The 24748-nt window shown below is 37.3% G+C and overlaps 2 protein-coding genes and 1 long non-coding RNA gene across 6 annotated transcripts in view; 2 read left to right on the top strand and 1 right to left on the bottom strand.

Annotated features, from left to right (window-relative positions):
- CXADR (CXADR Ig-like cell adhesion molecule) overlaps positions 1-1768 on the top strand; it is a 54561-nt gene extending 52793 nt beyond the window's left edge. The window contains exon 8 of the mRNA XM_026482581.4: positions 1342-1768. Within this exon, the coding sequence (XP_026338366.2) occupies positions 1342-1377 (36 nt within the window). The 3' untranslated portion in view covers positions 1378-1768. The remainder of the gene's footprint in view (positions 1-1341) is intronic.
- Positions 1769-1848: 80 nt separating this feature from the next.
- On the bottom strand, positions 1849-20413 carry BTG3 (BTG anti-proliferation factor 3). Its single transcript, XM_044379951.3, has 5 exons — positions 20126-20413; positions 16311-16489; positions 12477-12614; positions 7608-7815; positions 1849-2527 (listed from the first exon to the last, which is right to left on the bottom strand). The coding sequence occupies exons 2-5, from the start codon at positions 16481-16483 to the stop codon at positions 2288-2290; spliced, it is 759 nt and encodes a 252-aa protein (XP_044235886.1). The 5' UTR covers positions 16484-16489; positions 20126-20413; the 3' UTR covers positions 1849-2287.
- A 41-nt stretch (positions 20414-20454) lies between these two features.
- Positions 20455-24748, top strand: part of LOC113243979 (uncharacterized) — a 52051-nt gene continuing 47757 nt past the window's right edge. Inside the window, exons 1-2 of one of the 4 annotated variants that reach the window (XR_007188668.2) lie at positions 20455-20835; positions 24456-24536. This is a non-coding gene — a long non-coding RNA (uncharacterized LOC113243979). Of the gene's footprint in view, positions 20836-23964; positions 24537-24748 lie in introns of those variants that run through there. The other 3 variants (XR_006408404.3, XR_007188669.2, XR_006408400.3) reach the window with 3 other exon arrangements.

The raw sequence follows: 24748 nt of genomic DNA on the forward strand, positions 1-24748 counted from the left end.
AAGGCTTTCAAGATGAACTTATGCAGCAATATTGTCTTCACTAGAGCAGTCCTAAATTGTCTAAGGGAGACAGAGATGTTACATCTAGAGTCTTAAACACCATTAAAAAAGTTTGACAAACTTGTACCCATGCTTATTAGGCTGAATTTAAGACCCAACCACTTCAAGAAAGACGGCTTTTTTCATTAGGATTGGATTGGAAAAGCCATATTGATGAGTTTTCTTTTGCTTTAAATAACTTTTCTAACAAGGTGGGAGGCTGGATAGTCATTCAAAGGGCAAAATCTTCTACAGGTAATATGTCTAATACAGTCAAATGCAAAATTAGTCTTTTTCCTAAGGCACTCAGCCATTTAGCTGTCAACACTAATGAATAAGAGATTTAGGTTTTATAGTAATCTAATGTGGAAAGAAAAATCTGGTTACTAGATGTGTGCCAAAAATACTTCCCAACAGTACACTATTACGCTTCTAATTTTTCCAACAAGCTTATAACTACAACATGAGCAAATTAAAAGAACAAATGCTATCTAACTCCATGATAAAAATTCTTGAAACCTGCCACCTACCTTTACAACTGCACACAATCTGCCATTATCACACAAAACTCTCAAAATGTTAAGAAAATTTTCAAACTTAAGTAAAACTAAACTTCCTGCGATACCTAGAAAAATATGCTCATTTGAATAGGCATTGATTATATATTTCAGGAAAAAAGGTTATCATGGCTTAGAAATATATTAAAAGATATATATAGTTTATCAAAGATAATATTAAAACTAGGAAAGTCCCTAAGGTTTAAAAACAAGTTTCCTGGGGCACCTGGGTGGTGCAGTCGTTAAGCGTCTGCCTTCGGCTCAGGGCGTGATCCCAGCGTTCTGGGATCGAGCCCCACATCAGGCTCTTCCACTATGAGCCTGCTTCTTCCTCTCCCACTCCCCCTGCTTGTGTTCCCTCTCTCGCTGGCTGTCTCTCTCTGTCAAATACATAAATAAAATCTTTTTAAAAAATTAAAAAAATAAATAAAAACAAGTTTCCTGTTGAGGTTGCAGAATTTAAATTCCACGTATTTTCAAACCTTTGGGCTATATGCATCTTTATGATTTCTGCACTTCTCTGGTACCTTATACTTAAATAGAATTTATCAGAAAAAATGACAACAGGAATATTTGGAACAGCCAAGGCCTTCTAATGATTTATTAGCAAGCTGTGATTTTTCTAAGTCAAATAATTTATGACTAGAAATTTAAAGATGTGGGTAACAGGAGAAACTAACTTCTTTTTTAATTAATTTTTGGGAAAAAAATCCAAATTCTTATATCTCTTTCTCTCTTTTTGTAGTTCAAGTACAAGACTGATGGCATTACGGTGGTATAAATATGAAGGACTACTGAAGAATCTGAATGAAGTACTGTACTATTTGGCTTTATTTCAGACATCTATTAAAGACTTTCATGTGTTGAAAAAAAGCACAAGAATAGAGATTTAAGAACATTTCTGCTTTATGCAGTGGCATTAGGCATCTAAGTCAGATGACACATCAAAATTAATACAGGCTAAACTCTTGCTTAGGAAAATCCTAGCTATAGCAATTTGATGGCTGAAAGATGTTTTATTGTATTTATATTTTCAATTAGTACTACTAATAAACTGTAGACTTTTATATGCACATTTTGGTATGGTTGCCTTAGAGAAAGTTATGGTTAATAAAAAGTTGATTTTTTTAAAGAAAAATTTAAATTCTTACATCATTTTTTCTTTGCTAAATATTTAAACACATTAAAGTGAAATAATCCCCTTTGCTATTTCTCCCTTTTTTAATGCACACAAAAGAAGCACACGTTGTCATGCCTCAAACTACTTTTTATTTGCAACTACATGATTTCACGCAATTCTTCTAAACAATGACATAAAATAGATTTCCTTGTGTATAAATAACTTACATACTCTCCATAAAGTAAATGCTCAAAGGTGCTAGAACAGATCGTCTGTTGCTACAGTGTTCTCGTATCCAACAGAGTTGATGCACAATATATAAATACTCAAGTCCAATATTAAAAACTCAGGCACTTGACTAACTTTAATAAAGTTTCTCAAACTATATCAATATATCTAAAGTGCATATATATTTTTTAAGAAAGATTATTATCAATAACTTTTCTATAAAAATAAGTTTGATGGTTTGACCCATCTAACTTTACTACTAGGAGTATGAACTTTTAACTTTTAATGTGGTCAGGCTTATTCTACCTTCTCTCAACACTGACACCAACAGAATCAAAAGCAGCTAGTGAGGTGCTAACATGTGAGGATTAATCCAGTGATTCCGGTCACAATGCATTCCAGGAGGAGGTACCCATGTTACTGGAATTGGGCGATATGGTTTATTCTTTCTTCCCTGATTTGGATAACCGAATGGAATAGGAGGAGGGTAGTGATTCTGATGACCATTCCCTCGGTACATTCCTGGCTTTTTTCTGGGCAAAGGGTGCCACATTGGAAGAGGCGGGAATATCAATTCTGAAATCTGCATGAAAGAGAAAACAGTAAGTTAATTCAAAGGAAAAAATAGTCACATTATGTAAAAACAAAAACATGGTGAATTTCCAGATTACCCATTAAACAGAAACAAAATCACTCACCCATACCCTTAAGAGTAGGTCTAAGTGGCGGTCAGATCTAAATATGTTAAAAACTTCATGTGTAATAGGTGACTGATTAGTTTTCTGAATGAATGAAAATGAATAAACTCAAAACAGCACTCTAAAGCAACCAAAAATAAATAAATAAAACAACCAGAAAAGATCAAAACAGAAATGAATGGAAGCTTGAAAGGACAGATTATGTGTTTGTTCTTTTAGGACACATCCTTAGACCAGTGGTTTCCAGAGCTGGCTAATTAATAAGGAGTCACGTAAAAAGCTTTTAAAACACAAAATATTCATGCCCTAGCCCTGGTCTACTGAACGGTAAGAATAACAAAATTTTAGAAACAGAGGCCAGCTATTCTGACCAAAATGTAGGTGATTCTGATGTAGCCAGTTTGTGTTTAGGAACAAAAGTCTTAGATTATCCCCTAAGTTAAATGGGACATCAAATTCACATTACTCAAAAAGTTATCAGCAGTTTTGGACCCCCCTACTCAGAATGCTATACCTTATGACTATGAGTTTCTGAATTCTGATTTTTATTTTATGATTTTTATTTTGTTGTATTAGTCACCATACAGTACATCCCCAGTTTTTGATGCAATGTTCCATGATTCATTATTTATGTAGAACACCCAGTGCACCATGCAATATGTGCCCTCCTTAATACCCATCACCGACCTATCCCACTCCCCCACCCCCCTCCCCTCTGAAACCCTTAGTTTGTTTCCCAGAGTCCACAGTCTCTCATGGTTCATTCCCCCTTCTGTTTACCCCCCTTCATTCTTCCCTTCCTTCTCCTACCGATCTTCCTATTTCTTATGTTCCATAAATGAGTGAAACCATATGATAATTGTCTTTCTCTGCTTGACTTATTTCACTTAGCATATCTCCTCCAGTCCATGTTGCTGTGTGTTAGGATCCAAAAGATGGTGAACTATGCCTGGGCAGGGCGAAGCCAAAGGAAACTCTGGTGGAGGTCCGTAGCGGTCCTGAATTCTGATTTCTAATCTGCTCTTTTTAGTACAGGTATTTTAAAATTTATATTCTGTATAAAATTGTATTCATATCATAGAAAATACAAAAGGTATAAAAGCATATACAGTACAAAGTCCCTCTTTATCTGATTACCAGCTACCCACTTACCCTCTCAGAGGCAACTGACACTAATTATTTTTTTTGTGTATACCCTTAGAAATATTTCATGCTTATACTCAGGTGTACATCTATACACTCATTTTAAAAAACACACATACAATTTTCTTTACTCCTTTTGCACTTGATAAACACATTTCGGAGACATTCATATCAACACATAAAGTCCTTTTTCATTATTTTACAGCTAGATGTAATGCAATGACTATGCCGTAACCAAATTAACTAGTGTCCTAGTGATGGAATATTTAGGCTGTTTTCAGTGTTTTACTATTAAAAAACAATGCACAACAAATATAACAATGCTTCAATGAATAACCTTAGTATAGTTAATTCTTGATTATATAAAATAATGAAATAAGGAAGACTTTAGAGTTCCAACTAGTAATTGACCTATACTACAAACAGGTAGCAAAATGAAATGTTTTCATTTCTTTTTATACTGGGATGCTGAAAAGGTTTTAAAACTGTCAGAAAGAAGGGATGCCTGCCTAGCTCAGTGAGAGGAGGATGTGCCTTTTGATCTCAGGGCTGGAGTTCAAGCCCCACTTTGGTTGTACCGATTACTTAAAAATAAAACATTAAAAAAAAAAAAAAAAACCCTTTCAGAAAGAAGACAGAATTCAGGAGCTTATATTACCCTTTCCAGATAATCCTCACACCCCACAAGCAGCCACTGTTCTAATTTCCAGCACCAGACTGAGTTTTCCCTGTTAGTGAACCTCATATAAATAGAATCTTCTAGCATGTATTCTTTTGTGTGTGGCAAAATTCCTTCCTCAGTCAAATGTTTTTCAGGTCTTTCCATATTGTGTCTATTATTAGTTCATCCTGTTTTATTGCTATTATTCTACTGTGTGAATAACCTCACAATTTTTCTCCCATTTACGTGTTAATGGACATTTTTGGTTGTTTTCCATTTTACTATCATGAAAAAAGCTGCTACAAACATTCTAATACATAACTTTGTAAATATTTAATTTCTCTTGTTAAATATGTAAGAGTGTAATTGTTGGGTAATAGGGTAGATGCATACTTAACAAGTGCCAGAGTTTTCCAAAGTGGTGGTACCATTTTATACTCCCACCAACAGTTATGAATCCAACTATTTCACATCCTTGCCAACAGCCGGTGGTGTTGGACTTTAATTTTAGCCATTCTGGAAGAAGTAGTGTTTAATTGTGGTTTTAATTTGCATTTCCCAGATGACAAATAAGGTTAAGCACCTTTTCATGTGTTTACTGGACATTTATATAACTTCTTTTGTACAGTGTTTATTCACATCTTCTGCCCATTATTTTTAATTGGGTCGTTTGTTTATTATTATTGATTTATAGGAATGATTTATAAAGTATATTCCGGAAACAAGTCCTTTGATGTATGTATTGAGAATATTTTGTTCCAGTCTATGCTTTGCCCATTCATTTTCTTAATGGTTTGTTTTGATGAGCAAAGATTTTAAATTTTGATGAAGTCAAATTTATCAAGTTCTTTTCTTGTGTTTTTTGTATCCCCTGGAAGAAATCTTTGTTTATCTCAAATAATAAAGATATCTCTCAATATTTTCTTCTGAAAGTCTCAGAGTTAGCTTTTATGTTTAGGTCTATGACCCATCTCAAATTTTTTGTATATACAGTCAAGCAGCAGTTAGGTTTGTTTTTTTCCTATATAGAGTATCTAATTGTTTTAGTACCAGTTCTTGAAGACTTTCCCTATTCAACTGCTTTGACACTTTCCTTAAAAAAAAAAAAAAGACTACATATGTATGTCTGTTTCTGGGTCTATTTCGTTCCATTAATACATTTGTGTCTTTAAATCTTTACCACACTGTCTTGATAGACATAATAGCTTTATGTAAGTGTGAGGCCTCTAACTTGATTCTCCTTTTTATAAATTTTAGAATCAATTTGTCATTTTCTAGAAAGATCTTGTTGGGATTTTGATTGATACTGAGTTGAATCTATGTATCAATTTGGGGAGAAATGACAATCTTTACTTCTTAATTAGTAATATCTGGGGGTACTTTTAACTTCTTCATTAAGAATCTCTGGGGGTACCTTTACAAAAAACAGACTCCTAAAAGAACAAAGATCCCAAGCTAGGAACTTTGTATCCTTATTCTGATAAGCCCCCTTTTTAAACCTTTTTAGCAATGCCAGGTTCAAGATGAAAACATGGATAGGAAGAAAAGATTAAAGTGGGCCACTTGCACCAGCTTTCTACACAATAGCTTTTAACAAGCCATGCTTCTCTGTCATGAAATGTTTTGTTGGTGAATATAATGTCAAGGAAAAATGTTTTATTTTAAAAGCACACAAAAGACATTTCAATTTCCATGCCTTTGTTATAATTTTATCCTAACAGTTTCTCAACATGAGGGGAAATAAATGCAATTTAAAAGGAAAATCTAAAAATTAAAGGTCAATTTACTTGTAAAATATCAGCAGCAATCAATTCAATTTAAGACTTTCTTGCTTTGCTGAATAACAACAAAAATCTGATATAAAATTGCCATATATGAATGAATTCCAGGCAATTTAACAATAGTAATTTAGAGTATATAATACATCACACAGAGGAAAAGCAGCCCAGAACTTATGACACAAGTCTTAAACATGATCCCTGAAATACAAATATTATGTTTACTTATCTATATAGGGAATCTCTCAGGAAGAATACAAAAATAACTGGTAATGAATACTTCCATTGAAAGGTACAGGACTGGTGGTTGTGGGGGGGTGAGGGAGGACTTGGTCATTATTATACTTTTTTACACTGTTTGAAGTTGTTAAAGCAAGTGCATGTTATCTTACAATATGCATATAGACATATATCCCTAAAAATGATAATCCTAAGAACTAATCTTCCTCATAAGCCTAGAAGGATAATTCAACAAATGAAAAAAGAGAAATGAAAAATTAAGTTATACTGAAAGCATGTTCATTATATAAATGTATGATGAATTTAAAGATTTAGGTTCTCATACTCAAAACTGATTTCTTACTCATTGTTTAAATTCTTATTGTAGCCCAAATCCAACCCTACCATGAGCCTGTTATGTTTCATTATGTCTAATTAAGGCCAAATTAATAAAAATAGGTATATTTTAAAATATACTCAAAATTAGAGAAAAGTACATGTACAGAATAAGGCTCAATTCAAAAGATTTCTTTAAACTTTTTTGAAATATCTTTTCTGTCGAAGATTATTACTGTATTGAGAATTTTTTAAAGTATATTAAATATTCTTTGGTATGTGGGGTATAAATAATAAATAAGTGAACAAATTTGTAAGTGCATGCATGGTTGCTATAACTTAACTGCTGAAGTAAAGGAGATATTGTTCTGACCTGAATGAAAAATTAACTCATATATAATTCAGAAGTTTCTCTTTAATCATGGAGAAAAGAAAGTTAAACCTAATGGTATGAATTAGAAGTGTCGACGACTACAAAAACTGAATACCTACTTTTTAATAAAGATTTTAAAAATATCAGGAATGTTTTATCACTGTGATTTTTTCTAGTCTTTCCTGCATCTTTTAAAATATACTTGTCATAAATAAATACATAAATACATAAATAAATAAAATATCTTTATCCTACTGAATTGAGTAGTAAAGCAGACCCTTGATAAAGTGACTCAGGATGCCATTTACATCTCAAAGGAACAGCTTCCTTTTATGTGGAAAAGACTGGCACTCAAAACCTCAAATCAGAAACCCTAGGGAACATGAGCAGGACTACCTGGAATGACCTGACAAGCCCTGCTCACAACCTTTAATAGACAGCCATTCCATGGTTACCTGGTACACAGGGCTTGGGGTCGCAGTCACCGAACTGGGTTTCACTTCTACTTCCTTACTTGTTTCTTCATCTGAAGAAGAGGATCCTGAATGATAATCAGAGGTAACCTTATCAAGGGCCCGGGTAACTTTCTTGGAGATTTCATCCTTGTTCTCATCCTCATTTTCAAAGCTGGCAACAATGAATGCATTATTTTTCTCTCCATACCTAAGGATTAAACGAACAAACAAACTCACAAACCTTGAAGTACCATCAACAAAATCAAGAAATTGTTTGTCCATATAAACAATCAAACAGGCTTGGACATGCTACTAGTCCAAAGCAAAGGAGGAACCTCCCAGAACATAACCCTACATATACAGTATCTTAACCCAAATTCCATGCCAATAGGCAGACCATGATTTTCTACCTCTGGCTTATTTAAGTACAAATAAAAGTGATTCCATTCTCTTTCCCAATTTTCTTTCCTACTGCCACTAACAAAAATAGTTGTTTAAAACACTAAAGAGAAATTCACTGTTTTGATTACATTTTTGTATGTACCATTAAACTGGCTGTACAGTAAAACTTGCTAATGTATTTTTAACTAACCACTGTAATGTAGATACTAGTAATTCAAGTCACAAATCAACTAGACATTTCCTTTGAGATTTACTTTTACCATGAATTAAATTAAAAAGGGGCCTGGGTTCTACATCTACACTGACAAAAATGAGAACTGAAGCAACTGAAAACAAACAAGTGTTGAAAATAAAGGGGTTTTGCTTGAATTATATTGCTTACCTCATGGAGATTCCTAGGGAAACTTCTCACTTCTCATCTTAATTTTTTTTTTAAAAAGTAAAATGAACCTTTTAATCCTGCCAAAATATTTTTAGAGCCTTGAGCTAGAAAAATAATTGTTAGAATATGTAACTTTGGCTCTTGGCTACTTAAAAAAAAAAAAAGGAAAATAAATTCTGCAATGAAGCAAGATAGCATAATGAATAGTAAAACTAGCAGTTTTTTTTTTTTTTTTTGAGAGAGAGAGAGAGAGAGAATGCAGACAAGAGGTGAAGGGGGTTGGGGGGGAGAGAGGGAGAGAGAAACTTAAGCAGGCTCCACACCTAGCATGGAGCCCAACACAGGCTTGATCTCAGGGCCCCAAGATCATGGCCTGAGCTGAAATCAAGAGTTGGATACTTAACCAACTGAGCCACCAAGGTGCCACATAAAACTTGTTTTCATTTGGAGAATAGGAGAAACCCACAAATCTATTTGAATAGACTGTACACCATACACACTAGGAAGCAATTTCTAGTGTTAGGACAAAGCAAATGAATTCTTAAGCAGTTCCTAAACAATATGTAATTAGAGAGACAAAGTGATTTTAAGCTTAAAAAACCAAAAACAACCTTGATAGAAAAACAGGGTTAATAATAACTATGTCAATTAATTTCATTTTGAGGTAAGTCTTGTCTCAAATTATTTCTGAATCGGGATATGTATAATAAAGTAAAAGACCAAACTGCAATAAAGCCTTTGAAAGTTTTAAGGAAATCATGTAGCCTCGTGAGTTCTACTTCTTTTTTTTTTTTAAGATTTTATTTACTTATTTGAAAGAGAGAGTGAGAGCATGAGCAAGGTGAGGGGCAGAGGGAGAAGCAGACTCCCCACTGACCAGGGAGGCTGATGTGGGGCTCGATCCCAGAACTCCAGGATCATGACCTGAGCTGAAGGCAGATGCCTAACTGACTGAACCACCCAGGTGCTCCGAGTTCTACTTCTTTATACAGCTGTGCTGTCTTCCATTCTCATTCTCACACAGGCTGATTGGAGCCATAAATGCTACCTAAATATGGGACATAACTCCCTTTTCTATTCTTTTTCAGTTCATCTCATAAAAGGAGTTGCTACAGATGGTGGAAAGAGCACTGAACAAGTTCCTGGTTCCAGCTCTCCCCACTAACTAGCTCCATTACAAGGAGCAAGTCATTTAATGTCACCAGGCCACAGTTTCCTATCTGCTGGGCAAGAAAGCTGGAACTGGCTGGATACTGATTGGTCTTCAGCTAATGATTCTTCCTAGTACAAGATGTCTGAGCAGTTAGGCAAGTTCTTCACAACATAAAACTTTTGTACTATAATTTCAAGTAGCACAGAGTTTTAGCAATGGTAAATTTCCATTGTGGCCTGACATGCCAAGTTTAATACGGTTCTGCATCTTTCCCTTTCTAGTATTTTGGTATGAGAATTCTCTTCATGTAAGTGAAGCGGTTTACTGTACTACTGTAACATTAGAGTGTGCCGTTAATGTCACAGAATTAGTAATGGATAACTTTTAAACTTTCCATTTTTCAATCGCACACTGCTAAAACATTAAGTCCAATTTAGTTAACTTGAAACATATCAATAGTATCTAATGCTCTATATCAGGAAAGGGATTATAGAAATTCCAAAAAAAAGGTATACAATATGTTGGAGAGATAAAGCTGTGAGCCATTCTCAGGCATCTCTTTATAGGAAGGATCTGTTATCTATTCTGTATCACCTCACAAAGTTCACTAAATGATAACCTAACTATGTAACACTCTTTGTACACTTCCAGTATTTTATCCTGATGGAATAACTCAGTCATACTATGAAGAATGTTCCCTTGAGTGCATTTCAATTTTTTTATAAGCTTAGTCTCTAGTGTACCAATGAGTTATTATTATTAATGACTCTCAGATATTTGTTCAATTATATAAGTGCTGGGTCAGCTTTATTTTAATTTTCAGAATATCTATCTTTACAGTTTTGGTCCCAAAGCACTAATCAATACTGCAATCTCCTCTATTAACTTACAGCAATCACCTCTACTCGATCGCTAGCATGTCTTTCTTTGGAATTCTACTGTCACAGAATGAGTACCTTCCATTCTGAAGGTGATTTCTATTAGCTGTGAAAAAATATCACATCACAGCCAATTTTTGGCAAAATTTTAATTGTACGTAAAATTATTAAAAGGCTACTGAATGCAAAGATTTTCATATATTAACAAGATGAAAGCACAATAATTTTTCATTATCTGGAATCATTAATTAATGAACAATCCACCTAAGTAGAATGTCTATTTAACTAAAGCTTTTATCTTTAGGTGCCAAGATTTAGTTTAAGCCATTTCAAATAAATATGTCCAAAATGTTTATACAATTTCTTACAACTTCTCAGCATCTTTGAACATAGAAACATTTCCCTAATGATTTAAGATCGTCGTATTAAATACTCATTATTTGACTGGGTGATAATAATTTTGCCAATTCTTTAGCTTTTTTGCTCCCACCTCCATATAAGACTATATGATAATCTTTCGGTAGCTTTATAATTACATGAAAAAGCCCCTTTCGAACACTGCTTATAATTTTTTATGGCTCAAAAACTACATAACTAACTTAAAGAACTGTGTGTTAAATAAGAGTGAATCAGGATCTAAGTGCAGGCCTAATAAAGTAAGCAATTCAATATGGTAACTTTGTAATAGCTATTTCTTATATACTGAGGTCTTCAGCAGGGGTTCAGGGTCCAAAGTCTATATAGTCTGACCTTACACTAAGAGGAGTCCTAAATTAGTCCCAGAATCTAAAAATGTTTGACCTTTTCGGACCAAAACTTGAGATGTCTTGCTCTTCTTTTTTCTAACTGAGAAAGAATTGTTGGATAATCTAGTACCTAAAGTTCAAGTCTAAGTTTCCCAAAGCAAGAAGCTTACACAAACAGCTTATATCAAAGTAGCTCCACGGTGGCCCAGAATAATTCAGTGGGAGAATTACCATGTATTTTTGTCGTGACATGTCATCGCCTCTACTTCTCTTGTTGGAGATCAGGTCAAAGGCTATGACTACCTTTGGAATACATTAGGGTTACATCAAAAAGCATCTCTACCATAGTCAACAGGTGAAATGCACTTAAAACCAAAAAGAAATACCCTAAAGGAAGAGCTGTAGGAAATCACTTGCAGGGGATTCCATGCATCTACTCATTCTATTTTTCCTGACTGGAAATGTCCTTCCCACCTTGTCATCTATTCAACTGCATCCTTCCCTACCCAGCTCTAGCATCACCCACTTGGTAGTCTTTTCTAATTCCCAGCAGAGGTAGTCTTTTCTAATTCTCCTTTGTGCCACCAACCACTGCATTTTGTACGTATTTCTATTACAGCATAAATCACACTGCTGTAATCTGCTTATTCTTTCTTCTCCCTTATTATGCTTTGAACAACCTGACAGCAGAATGTCCTTTCATTTTTTAAAACCCCGCAACTAAGAATGCCTGGTCCACAATGAATGTTTTTTAGAATGAATGGAATTCAATTAGCTATCATACCTAACACTCACCTTTTACAATTCTGCTCATTAGGAGATGAGAAATAATCTCCATTATAAAAATAAAACCATGAAAATAATATTTGGTCACTTAAAAATCAAAAAGGGGGAGGGAGGCCAGAGTAGAAACAAACAGAAACAGAAACCAAGCAAAAGTTATTATTATCCACTACTATTTGGGCTTAACTTCTTTCCTAATTTGAAGAGGGGAAAGACAAGTGTACCACCAATGAAAGACAATAATTGACCTATAGAAGTTTAGGTGTCTAAATTCTGCTTCTTGGTCTATAATAAACTTTTTGGCAGAGCCCTAGAAAAACCGTACCCAACCAAGTTTTTAAGTTTCTTTAGCTGTAAAAAAGGAATGTAACCATCTTTCACCTTCGGATTACAAAATTCACAACTAAGAAAGCCCAAACAATAGCTTCCAGCCATCAAGACACACAAGCAGGCAGGACCTGAGAGAATTTCCTAAAATCAGTTCCAGTATGGTAATCAGTTCAGCTGGCACACTCAAGAACTCACCGACAGCACACCTCACACGGATCCACCCACAGAGTGAGTTCCTTTGGTAAGCCTAGATCACTGTATAAGATGCAGCTGTTCTCACAGGCTTTCAGGACATCAGGATCAACTCTCTGAAACTTATTGACACGAATGCATCTGCAACAAAGAGCAGTAATGTTAGTAGCTTTAATTGAGTCTTAATCATAAACCTTGCTATATTATTAGTATTTGCTAATGTGAATTTAAAACAAACAAACCCTAATGGAGAACCCAGGAGCATATCTATCCTAAATGCATTATAAATGTGAATTGAAGGCAAAGAGGCACGATTATCAGTAAGACTACTCCGCCTGGTGAAAAGAGGAGGGCATCTGTCCGAGCACAGGGAAATCACAAGAACTGGCTTTACATCATTTTAGCCAGGAACTACTCAATTTCACATGTACATTAAAAGACTAAGGAGCATTAAAGCTGCTTGAAATTACTTAGAGCTCTAAAGGTAGAAGTATTAATAGGCCAAGTTACTATATAACAAAATCTCAAAACTAACATTAAGACCTTAACCAATGTTTCAAATACTTTTAAATTCCTGTGATGTTTTGATCATTTCCTTGCTTATAAATCCCAGATAGTGTTAAGAAAGGTGTCCTTTTCCTCACCTATAATTGTTCTATAAAGAATCAGTCCAAGACACAGAACCATTCATATCACATAGTTATGATTAAAATATAACCCAAAGTGTTACTGGCTTATCTCATTTATTTGTTACCAAAGGGTTTTCATTAAAAAAAAAAAAAAGTTGTCAAAATAACTGGGAAAAAAAAAACAACCAACAGAGCCTCCATTCTATTTTTTTAAACCTAAGAAATACCACATCTACTTAATGGAATGCTCAAAGATAGCTCCCAGGATGAATTCAAAAATACATGTTAAAGTAAGCATTTTGCTTACACACAGAAATGGTGGCTACAATAAAAGTATTTACTGCTTCTACAACTAAGAAATCAATCAAGAGAACCCAGGTGTTAGTACTAGTCTTAGTACTTATTTATTGGGTGAGTTTAGATTAAGTCATTTCACCTCTTCCTCATATGCAAAGCTCTCAAATATGGAAAATACAAATTTATTGACAAATAGTAATTATACCATTAAATACAATGACATCAATAGAACAACATGCTGTTTGAAGTTTTTTAAAAATTATTTTATTATTCGATTTCAATTTTCATTTAAAATGGTGAAAAAGTTCTCATTAAGTAACAGCTAATACAGATTTCTAAATAGTAATAATTACTCTTTTTGAAGGTTTACTATATAATGGACAGTTTCCTAAGTACTTCACATGTATCAACTCTTTTTATTTTCACAATTATCCTGTAAGTTAGATATCACTTCCCCATTGTAAGAAAGAAAGGAGGCAGAGCTGAGTAACTTGCCTAACTTCACAATTAGAAAGTGGTGAATCCAGGGGATATATCTGGACCACTGGACTCCAAAGTCTATTTTATGAAATATCCTATTCTGTTTGTGTTAATCTTAACATGACCATTAACAAGTAAGCAATTCAGAATAAAAAAATTATTTTACAGCATGTAAGATACTATTTATTCCTTTCTTTAAGATGGTCTATGTTTATAAATTCCAGTATTGTGTAGGTTGATTCAAAAGTCCCATGTGCCCCAGGAACAAGAGCAGTTATAGGTAAGGAGATAGATCTTAGAAGTATGTGTTTTCGTTATTCAAAATAAGGGTGATGTAGGCTCTAAGCTTAAAAAATATATATGTAAATAAAGATGCTCAGAGACTGCTTCATTTGCATATCTTACATATTTTTGTGCTGTTTTTTTTAACTCTATATAGTGTGACTACTTATCCATTAAGCAGTCTTCAAAAACAGGATTTTAAAAGCTGCACAAAAATAGTCTATCATTTACTTAATGTTGACAGTTCTTCCCAATTTTTTGCAATTATAAAGTGTAAGAAACATCCATATTCATACATATTTATCTGCATTTCTGATTATACTTCTTGAATAGATTTTTAGGAGACTTACTGTTCAAAGAGTAGGAGTATTTTTACAGATCTTGGTAATATTGCCAAATTGCCCTCCAAAAGCCTCTTATTTGTAGATATTGTAGAGAAACAATTTTAATTTATAAACACATTAAAAGAAAAAGAACATTTCTATCCTACTCTATGGATTCAAGAGTCTCACTGGCTAATCCTATATTCTATTCATTTTTATAATAGTAACAACCCACCATTAAGTCTAATAGTTTTCTACTTCAAAGACAGCTTCAAAATGATTCAATAATGATACTTCTGATCATATGCCAATTTAATCCTGTTTAGCTAATTTTTTTCCTCAAGTTTTAAGAATTAATGGAAATGAAACTGTACACTGTCTGACCTTTAAGCATTTACTTGACAGTGTCTTCTTTTCTCAGTAATAGTAAAAAGTTGGTTTGGCACTTCCAAAAGCCTTTGTCCAATGTCAATTACATCAGTGTAAAAAGCCTCAATAGCTCTAACTCACAAAAGCTCTTCACTGTATCAGAAATGAAGATGTGCAGGAAAAAAAATTAAAGAGAATCAAGTGAGAAGATAAAAAATAACTTTAGTCTGCTTTATATGGAACATCCACATTTCTACTTTAATTCATCACATTTTCCAATTTACTAGGAAACCTCCTTAGATAAAAATAAAGAGGAAAATACATCAATAACTTTGACTCTTTCCCTTTCAATAGAAAACATGCTCACCTATGTCTTTTAGCAAATGAGAACTAAACAAATCATATTTTCCTTTGCAGACTCCCTGAATACTCTTGTACTTGTAAGAGCTAAGTGACTGAAAGGAAGTCCTTTTTACATCAAAGCACAGAAGTGCTGATTTGAGAAGGAAACTTTGGGGACAGCAATATGCATAAATAAAAGAATTTCTGTAGTCACAACTGTTCTACTTTTTATTTTTTTGTGGCCACCTCCACAAATGGGGCATGGTTTGACAGCTGAGTTATTTAGCAGAACCCAGGTTCTCAACACAGTGATCACATAAATACTAGGGAATGAGCATGCCAGAACATGTTTTGCAGAAGCTTGCTCTTCTTTACTCTAAGCTATAAATGTAACTTATAAACCAGAATACAAAAAGACAGCTGCAAGTGAGAGTTACTTTCCCTCTCAAGAGACAGGGCAGTGGTCAAACTGTGGTGTGCAAAAGCCCATAAGAATTTAGGGTCAGTTAGACCTGAGTTCAAATCGCAGAGCTAATATTTACCAGTTGTAGGCTGTAATAAGTTACCGCCATCAATAAAACAGTTACAGTGGCTTCTACCATAAAGAATTATGCATAGTAAAATGAAATTATTTCTGTCAACAATGCATTAGGTATCTAATATTCTTAGTTCTCGTTTGTCATAAAACTTTTACTTTTTCCAAATACATGTAACATGTAATTTATTTGTAGAAACAAAGAGACTTGTTTCTCTCAACTCTTACCATGCCCATTTATGGGTGAGTTTTAGGGGTCCTCTAGAATTGTGAAAACCCTCTAGTACCTGTGATACTTAAAAGAAATGCATTCAGTCAGAAGCCAAACCAAACCACAAGACTAACTCCCATGAGCCGACAGTATGGGCCTCCCAAGTCCAGGTAGTGGGACTCCATCGACAAATACCTGTATTTTAAAATGCATAAGGAAAGAAAATACCAAAGACACCCCAGAGTTCTGTATTTTGCAGTTAAACTGTGAAAGAAATGGACTGGAGACCCTTCAGTCCTCTGGCCTTGCACTCATTTCAGGAGCTATCAGCATCTTAGTCCAATCCAACTATCCAATCTAATCCTTTACCTGTAGGCCTGTCCTTTTGATGGTTTTTCTGGATACCAGTGATTTTTGTATTTTTCTTGAAGTATAAGAGTCAATTTCTCAGCAAACCTCTCAACTGCCTCTTTTTTCAACTTGTCATGTTTTCGAACTAGCCTTGTGAAAAAAAAGACAACAGCAGCAATTTCGTTCTTCATCTTTCCCTGCAAAGAAAGATAAAACAGTTTTTCTCAAAAAACCAAAATGCAAAAAATGGAAGATAAAGCTCTACAAAATATCCCTCCTTCACAGCTCCCTTCTTTCAATTTTATCTTGTGTTTCATTGGCTCATATCTGGAAAAAGGAACAAATAATCACTAATTTAGGCCATAAAGACCTTATTATAATACTGTCTAAGAACTTATCACTTAGCTTTGTGAAGAAAGCTTTGTGAAGAAGTTCAGTAAAGAGAACAGACCAAATTGCTCCTGTTGGCTAAAATAAAATTAGAGATATCACTCAAAGAGAAGCACTACAATGACACCATTATATACTTTTTACTAAACATGTTAATGTTTAGCTACAATAACTTGTTTAAAATTCTGTGAAATAATTTGAACTTTAAAACACAATATTGTATAGCTACTACAGAAAACAGTGGTAATTCCTTAAAAAAGTTAGACAGAGTTACCATAAGACCAATCGATTCTACACTCATACTTATATGCCCAAAAGAAATGAAAACATATTTCTGCACAAAAACGTGTACACAAGTGTCCATAGCATTATTCGTAAGAGCCAAAAAGTAGAGCACCTAAATGTCCAACTGATGGACACTGACATTTGTCAACTGATGGACAGATAAATGTGGTATATACATGCAGTGGAATATTCTTCAGCAACAAAAAGAGGAATGATGTACTGATACATGCTACAAGAGAGGTGAACCTTTTTTTTTTTTAAAGATTTTATTTATTTGACACAGAGAGAGAGAGCCAGCGAGAGAGCGAACACAAGCAGGGGGAGTGGGAGAGGAAGAAGCAGGCTCCCAGTGGAGAAGCCTGATGTGGGGCTCGATCCCAGGACTCTGGGATCACACCCTAAGCCGAAGGCAGACGCTTAACGAATGAGCCACCCAGGCGCCCCAAGAGAGGTGAACCTTGAACAAACCGTGTTAAGAAAAAGAAACCAGTTACAAAAGACCAAATATTGTATGACTGCATTTATGAGTTTTCCAGAATAGGCAAATCCATATAGACAGAAAGTTGGTTAGTGGCCTAGGGGCAGAAGTGATGGGGGGAAAGGAGAGACATCAATGAATGAATACAGGTTTTCCTTTTAGGGTGAGGAAAATATCCTAAAATTAACTGTGGTGATGGTTACGCAACTTTGTGAATATACTAAAACTAATGAAATGCAGATTTTAAATGTATAAATTGTATGCTATGTGAATCCTATTTGAATGATAAAGCTGTTTAAAGAAAAAAAAATCCAGCATTTAGTTTCTATAAGCATTCTTTCAGGAACAGAGATATATTTACCTAAAAGATAGGACCAAAACAGTGGCTCTATCAAAACACTTAAGAGAGTAGAAATTCAGGGTCATCCAAAGAAAAATCAAACTAAAAGAAATAATCAGAGATTTAGCTGCACTGTGGAATTGCCTCAAGAAAGACTTTCTTTAAATGGCAGATCTGATTTATCATTGATTAACCCATAAAGGCAAAAACCTTATCCTAGGATTGTTTCGATGTATATTCTGTCTTTATGTGATGAGCTCATTCATTTGGCTGCTTTAAGTAACTTGGAGTTATTCAGATGCTGCATTTACTAAGCAATATCACCCTTTCGAGAGCCAATTATCAAAGACATACAGCTTCTGCTATGTTTAGTACAAAAACCAACTAACCTAGCTGATAGTTTGTGTTCTCACACATTTGTTTTCTCAAGCCTCTTATAGTCTCTCATGATTCCTTTACTCCTTGTGCAAATTCAAACAACGGATCTCACTGTGAAATAAACTCTACAGTTATCTGAGAAGCGTGCTGGCAGCCATACCTACCCTGATCTCGGATGGGAAGACACCCAAACCTTCCTCCTGGAACCCTAGAATGCCAAATCCACCTTCTCTGGCCAGCTACCAGACAAGAGGAACTGGGTTGCATATAAGAGTTGTGGAGGTAGATACAACCCCAGCCTTCCACAACTGCTATGAGGCATCCTCCTAAGAAAAATGTTGAGCCATTTCCACTTTATAAAGATATATTTATATTCTACCACGTTATAATGGAAAAGAAAACCACTGCAATTTAATATACAGTTTGGGATGAAAGTTGCTTGCTGATGGAACTACATTAGCTTCCATCTCACCAAAGAAAACAAGGAACTACACTAAAGAAAAGTACTGAATCCTTAACTGTACCATTCTCCTCATTCATTAAATTTGTCTACTGTGCTCTACATATCTGAGTTTAGGGTTTTGTTTTCCTTTTTGTTTTGTTCTGTTTCATATCAAAAAATAAAAGAAAGAAAGGAAGGAAAGAACCACTTAGTGGTTGTTATTGCTTGTAACACAAGATGAGTCATATGGAATTACTTTTTTTTTTCCTCCCGGTTTGAAGGAATGATGCCTGGAATAGCAGAAAAATTAACCCACTCCCACCACTTAGAATCCTGGGAGTACCAAAAGGTAAAAGAGGGAGTTATAAAGTCAGAGAGGGAGAAACTAGAAGCAAGCTGGGCCAATAAGACCTTAGGCGTCTTGAGAAAGTAGCCGCAATTCCTCCACCCACACTCGGAGCGAAAAGCTCCCATTTTAAATATCGCACGGTGACGTCATCTGGGACGTAGTCACCGCGGCGGCTCTCCTCAAGTTCTACTTTGTTCCACAGGCTCCTCTGCTCACAGCGGCGTGCGTAAAACCCAAAGGAAAACCAAGCCCGGCCTTCCAGGTGTTTATAACTTTGTACTTTTCCCTGTGTTGTAACGAAAGGCTAATCGCAACCGTTTCTAGACACAAATATTTCTGATAGACGTTCCCAAGGTTGAGGAAGCGGGGATCGTGGCCGTGGGGGTGAGGAGCCCCTGCCCAGCCTCAGCGGCGTTACAAAGCGGGCTCTCCGGACGCTGAGGAGACGGGATTTCCCACGGGGCCGGGACTTGGACTTTTTAAGCCATCAAAACCTGCTGCTAAGCACTCAGGCTTGGGTTTTAAGAGTGCTAGGTGAGTAGGCATCAAACATCTCCACCCACTCTGGGAAGAACGGCCTGCAAGCGCGTCCAACTTCTGCAATCGCGGTTTTCCCCGAGTTAAGGGGGAAGGGCCGAGGAGCCCCATTCCCCTCCTCCCCCCAAACAGCCTCCCTCGCAGGGTGCGCCTTCCCGTTCGCCCGCCGGTCCGCTGCCACCGGGTCGATTCCAGTCTCCGGGTTGCCCCGGATTCCAGGACGGGGCTCCCCTCGGACGCGACCCTCCCCCCCCTCAGACAGCAAGCCGGGTCCCCGGCACCAGAAAACGCACGGACGCGGATGGGGGGTGGGTAGGCGCAAGGCTGTCGCCCACCCTGAGCGGAGGGTAACGCGCGGTGGAAACGTGGCAGGAGTCTCGAGGCGGCGTCTCCTCCGTCCCCATCCCGCCGAGGGTCCCGCGGAAACGCTCTCGGGCCACCCGCCTTGGTCCATAGTCCTTCCTTCGCGCCGGGCCGGGGCCGATGCAACCCGGTTCGATCCCACACTCCTCCCCTACCCCGGCGCGCCGCCTGCCGCGAGCCTTCGACGTGGCCTCAGGGGCGCCGGGACCACCCTCCTCCCGGTGCCCTCAGCTCCACCATGTCCGCCTCCCCCCCGGCCCCGTCTCCTCACCGCCGCCGCCGCCTCCCTGGGGCCGCAGATTTGGCGGTCCCGACCGTCTCCGGGCCGGGAACCGAGGGCGCCGCCTCAGCGGGCCGGCGCTCGGCGGGAGCGAGCGCAGCGAGCCTAGTCCGGAGCGTGTGGGTCCCGCGTCGTCGGGCGACCGAGCGCGCGCTGAGAGGGCGGGCAGGCAGCAGAGCGCGCGCGCGCGCGAGCGAGCACAGCCCTGAGGCGACGCGCGGGGGGCTCGCGGCCCGGAAGAAAGGAGGGGCGATGACCCGGGAAAGGGTTGGCGCCGCGCGGGACCGGCAAGCGCGCCTTGGGGGGCGGGGGGAGGAGCCGGAGGGGCGGGGCTTCGCCGAGAGCCCGCCCCCGAGACCCAGGCCGCACGGCGCGTAGACCCTGCCAGTCCGACGGCTAGACCCGCAGTACCTCGGCCTACCCTCCTCCGTCGAGATCTACACGGAGGGCCGGGCTGATCCCCTCCAGCCTCCCGCCCTACCTGCTGCATCGCCATCGGGGGTCGCGCTTGGGCCTCCTCGCCACCCTGCCCCCTGACAACCTCCGGCCACGAGTTCTAGACCCAGCTCTGCTCCAGCTCTTCAGAGGTGGCATGGCGACCCTATCAGCTGGAAGGGAGACTGCATTTATTTATGGACTGATCCTCGTCCTTGTGGTAATTTCAGGCACGTCCACTGTGCAGCTGCTTTGTGATATTCTAGGTGATTTGTTTAGAACTCCTAGTTGGGCTGTTCCCTGGCCAGGCCGGAGGCTCCCTCAGAGCAGGGGCTACCTCCTGTTGACGGGGGCTCCGGCCTGGCACTGAGTACAGTGTCTTGCACAAAGGGAAGGGCTCCAGGGATGTTGGCCGAATGAATGAAACCTTGAGAGTCCAAGCTTTCTATTACTGAGACGTTTCTACTCCAGGGCTTCCGCGATACAAAGCTTAATCTTTGAGCAAATACAGACGTGGGAAAGGTACATTTTAACATTCTGAAAAAAAGGAGCATCTCTCTAATCTTTTACATTGAATTGGCGCCATGCTATTAGTTCTGCGAAAGCACTTTAATACATCAGACCAGGAAAATACGAGATATTTCTTTTAAAAATTATTTGTGAAAGAGAGCCAGTTTTCACTGTTTCCAGCTAAAACATGTAAATTGCTCAAGCACTGATTGTTCAAGTTGTAGATTGACCAGATTCTTCACTGCCCTCTAGGCCTAGGAGCATATTTTCAACCTTGGTCTATGAGTATTACAATTTTTTAAAATTTCGGTATTATTTTTATTACTGATACTGGTGATTATAGCTTATTCACAATTCAAAACGATTTTTTAAAGCATTAATAAATAGGCAATTCCAAAACCAGTACAATAAATTTTATTTGTTAAAAAAAATTATACTGTTCGACCTATGGCTACTTATTGGTTGATTTAAGGAGGATATTGATATTTACACCCTGGACTGTTCTAGGAGATATGAGGGTGTTTTCATCATTCTAAACTCCCAACAATCTGATTGAGGTTATTTTACTGATAAAGGCTTTTATCTCTGCAATTTCATAAAATAGCTCGGTAGCTACAAACATTACTAAGAATTTGTCCAGAAATTTCTATAGCTTGAGATTAGTATTTTGTGTGATGTTTATAAATCTGTGACCCACATGGTCCAGTCTTAGAGCAGGACCATATTCAAAATAGACAGGCAAATGCTTCATTTTGCATTTTGAAATAACTTAAAAAATTCTCATAACCCAAACACTATGAAGCAGATAAATAACAACATATCTTAAACATCTCTCTTTTTTTCTCTCATCCACTGTTCTCACATACGATAGCTGCTTGTACGCATCTGTCTTTCAAAACATGCCCTACTCTTCTCCAGCCCTGGATCTGTGCTTCAGATCTTTTCCCCCAGTCTCTTTCTTCCTGATTCTGAATGACAGAAGTCCAAAAGAATTGGTCTACAAGGCAGGACCCTCTTTGGGAGGCTGGAAGAGAGAAGCAGAGCTGATACAATCACCCATTAACATGTATTTTTCCTTTCACAGTTGATTCCCTCCCACAGTTAACTCCAATGTTCAGTAATACTGTGTGCTAATGGATATGGTAGTTTTAGAACAAGTTTTAAGGCAAGTTTGTGGGTGTGTGTGTGTGTGTGTGTTTTGAAAATGGGCCGCCATAATAGGTTAGGGGTCCATAATCAACACATCTTGTGGTGTTATCCCAAAGTCATAGAGAATACGATTCACACTCAATCACCAGAATCTATGAACTGCTTTCATAATCAGGACTTATTTTCCACTAAATAACTGTATAATAGTTATTGGCAGTTTCAAATACCATCTTCTCAATCCACATGTCAAGCTTAAATCAGAATACAAAACCATCACTTTTATAGTGGACAGAGAGAGTTCTGTTATGTAACATCAGGGGAAGTGTGTAGCCTCTGAGGGCCATTGGAGGTCTACCAAGTGGTATCTAAGACTTTTTAATTCTGAAAACACTTTAGTATATTTCTTTAGAAATTTCTATGACCTAACCATATGGCTAAACTAAAAGAAACTAAATCTACTTTTTTTGCTTCAACTTCTTAAATATCCATAAACTGGCAGTGGTTAAAAAAACATAAGCATAAAGAAAATTTGTAATCTTCATTATTTTCTCCATTACATCATGCAATAAAACTGACTTCCAAGAGTCACAACACAAACTCTCCTGATAAATGAGGCAATGGAAACTGGGCACACCAACCTCCTATTTTGAGTTGCATTAATTGTTGAAACCCTCCTCCCTGTCCCAACCATGCCCCAAACATGGCACATCTTTTTTAGAAGAAAATGTTTGGATCAAACTACTCAGACTCTTTATTGGTAATTGCTTAAGATTTGTTAATTTGTATAAACCAGCTTAGGAAAATGTTCCTAGCTTAGGGAGTAGGGTATAATATTTAGGCTGCCCACTCTAGGCTCAGATAGAGCTTCATATTGGAAACCTCTGGTGTAAAATTTCCCTGCTTGGCAGGATATGTGCCATTGTTGAGTTCCTTTGACAACTCTCTTGTTCTCTGTACCAACAGAGAAACTGACTTCTGTTAGTAAGTAGTATATAAACTCCTACTCTTACTCCAAGTAACAAAATTAAGAATATGGTATATTCAATTAGCAAAAGGTTCAGAAGTATTATAAAAGAAAGAACTACTTCGAAATGCAACATTAGTCAGGGTTCTCCAGAGAAACAGGACCAATAGGATGTGTATATGGAGAGAGAGATTTATTTTAAGGAATTGGTTCATGCTATGGTGGGTGCTGGTAAGTCTGAAATCTGTAGGGCAGCCAGTTGGCAGGCTGAAAATTCAGGCAAGAGTTGAAGTTGCAGTCTTGAGTCCAAAATCTATTGGTAGGATTTCTGTTATGATCTTGAGGAAGTAGTATTTATTCTACTCCCAGAAACCTCAGTTTTTGTTCATAAGCCTTTCAACTGATTGAGGCCCACCCACGTTATTGAGGGTAATCTCCTTCACTTAAAGTCCACTGATTGTAAATGCTAATCACATCTATAAAATACCCCTCACAGCAACATCTAGTCTAGTATTTGACCAAACACCTGGCACCATGGTCTAGCCAAGTTGACCCCTAAGATTAACCATCACAATGACCTCCATTCAATAGTATTTCTTCAAAGGCATAATGATAATTAAGTTTAAAAAATATAAAATCTCTTAGTGAACAATGTAAGGCATGTTTTCATTAAGAAAACAAATCCTCTTGTTTTCTTTTTCTTTGTTCTTTTCAGTAAGTTGTTTGGTGATGGGAATGGGGAAGAGTGGGGGAGGGAGGATTGGATGTGTTCACATGCCCTCTTCTGCGTAACCTCAAATATTTCTGCTAGAGCATTGAGAACACTGTGTCTGTCCATTAGAGAGGATCAAAATAGGACAAATAAGTTACTCACAATCTAGTGGAAGATAAAGAGATATGTAAACAACCTACCTTACATATTACATATTAGAAGTTTAATTATAAATTCAGTGTCACAAAAAGGTATAAAGGCAACAGCGTTGAAGGCATATAAAAAGGTTTGGATGTGATTGGGCTCCCAGCTGAAAGGAAGTTTCACAGACTTGTAAGGGCAGCATTGCAAACCTTCCTTACCACTTTTCAGTACAGACAGGTAAAGGGGGAAAGGCCATAGCATAAGGAAATTGTTTCCAAGGTAGGGTCACTCCTCAGTTGCACCACAGAGATGGCTAAAGTTAATCAAATTCACACAGCAAGTCCTGACATTTGATGGCCTAATTAGAATGATTATGGGTACGCTTTAAAAATGTGCTTTGTCAGCAGATGATCCAATGAGATGTTTCCATAAAGAACATGTTCCCACTCCACACCTGGCCCAGGAGAAGCTCAAAACATGGAACTAAAGTTAGTACATTAATAATTGTTTGTGATGTGGTTGGCAAAAATACTTTGTAATTTTGCTCACAGGAGTGCTTTAGGGAGATAATTGCAGCAGGTCAGGTTTTTCTCTACCTTATAAGAATGTTTCAGTAACTTTTTTTGTGATTAAAAAAAAAACCTTTGTATGTATGAGATACATATATATAAATATTTATAATCTCATATATATAAATAAA

Source organism: Ursus arctos, unplaced genomic scaffold (assembly GCF_023065955.2).
Source record: "Ursus arctos isolate Adak ecotype North America unplaced genomic scaffold, UrsArc2.0 scaffold_4, whole genome shotgun sequence".
In the NCBI taxonomy this organism is placed as follows: Eukaryota; Metazoa; Chordata; class Mammalia; order Carnivora; family Ursidae; genus Ursus; species Ursus arctos.

Excerpts from the sequence above, each read along its gene's own strand:
- BTG3 (XM_044379951.3), bottom strand. The coding sequence starts at position 16,483 with ATGAAGAACGAAATTGCTGCTGTTGTCTTTTTTTTCACAAGGCTAGTT. Across the intron at positions 12,615-16,310 it reads TCAAAAGGACAGGCCTACAG|ATGCATTCGTGTCAATAAGT; the intron begins GTAAAGGATTAG and ends TCTTTGTTGCAG. Across the intron at positions 7,816-12,476 it reads CCGTGTGAGGTGTGCTGTCG|GTATGGAGAGAAAAATAATG; the intron begins GTGAGTTCTTGA and ends TTTAATCCTTAG.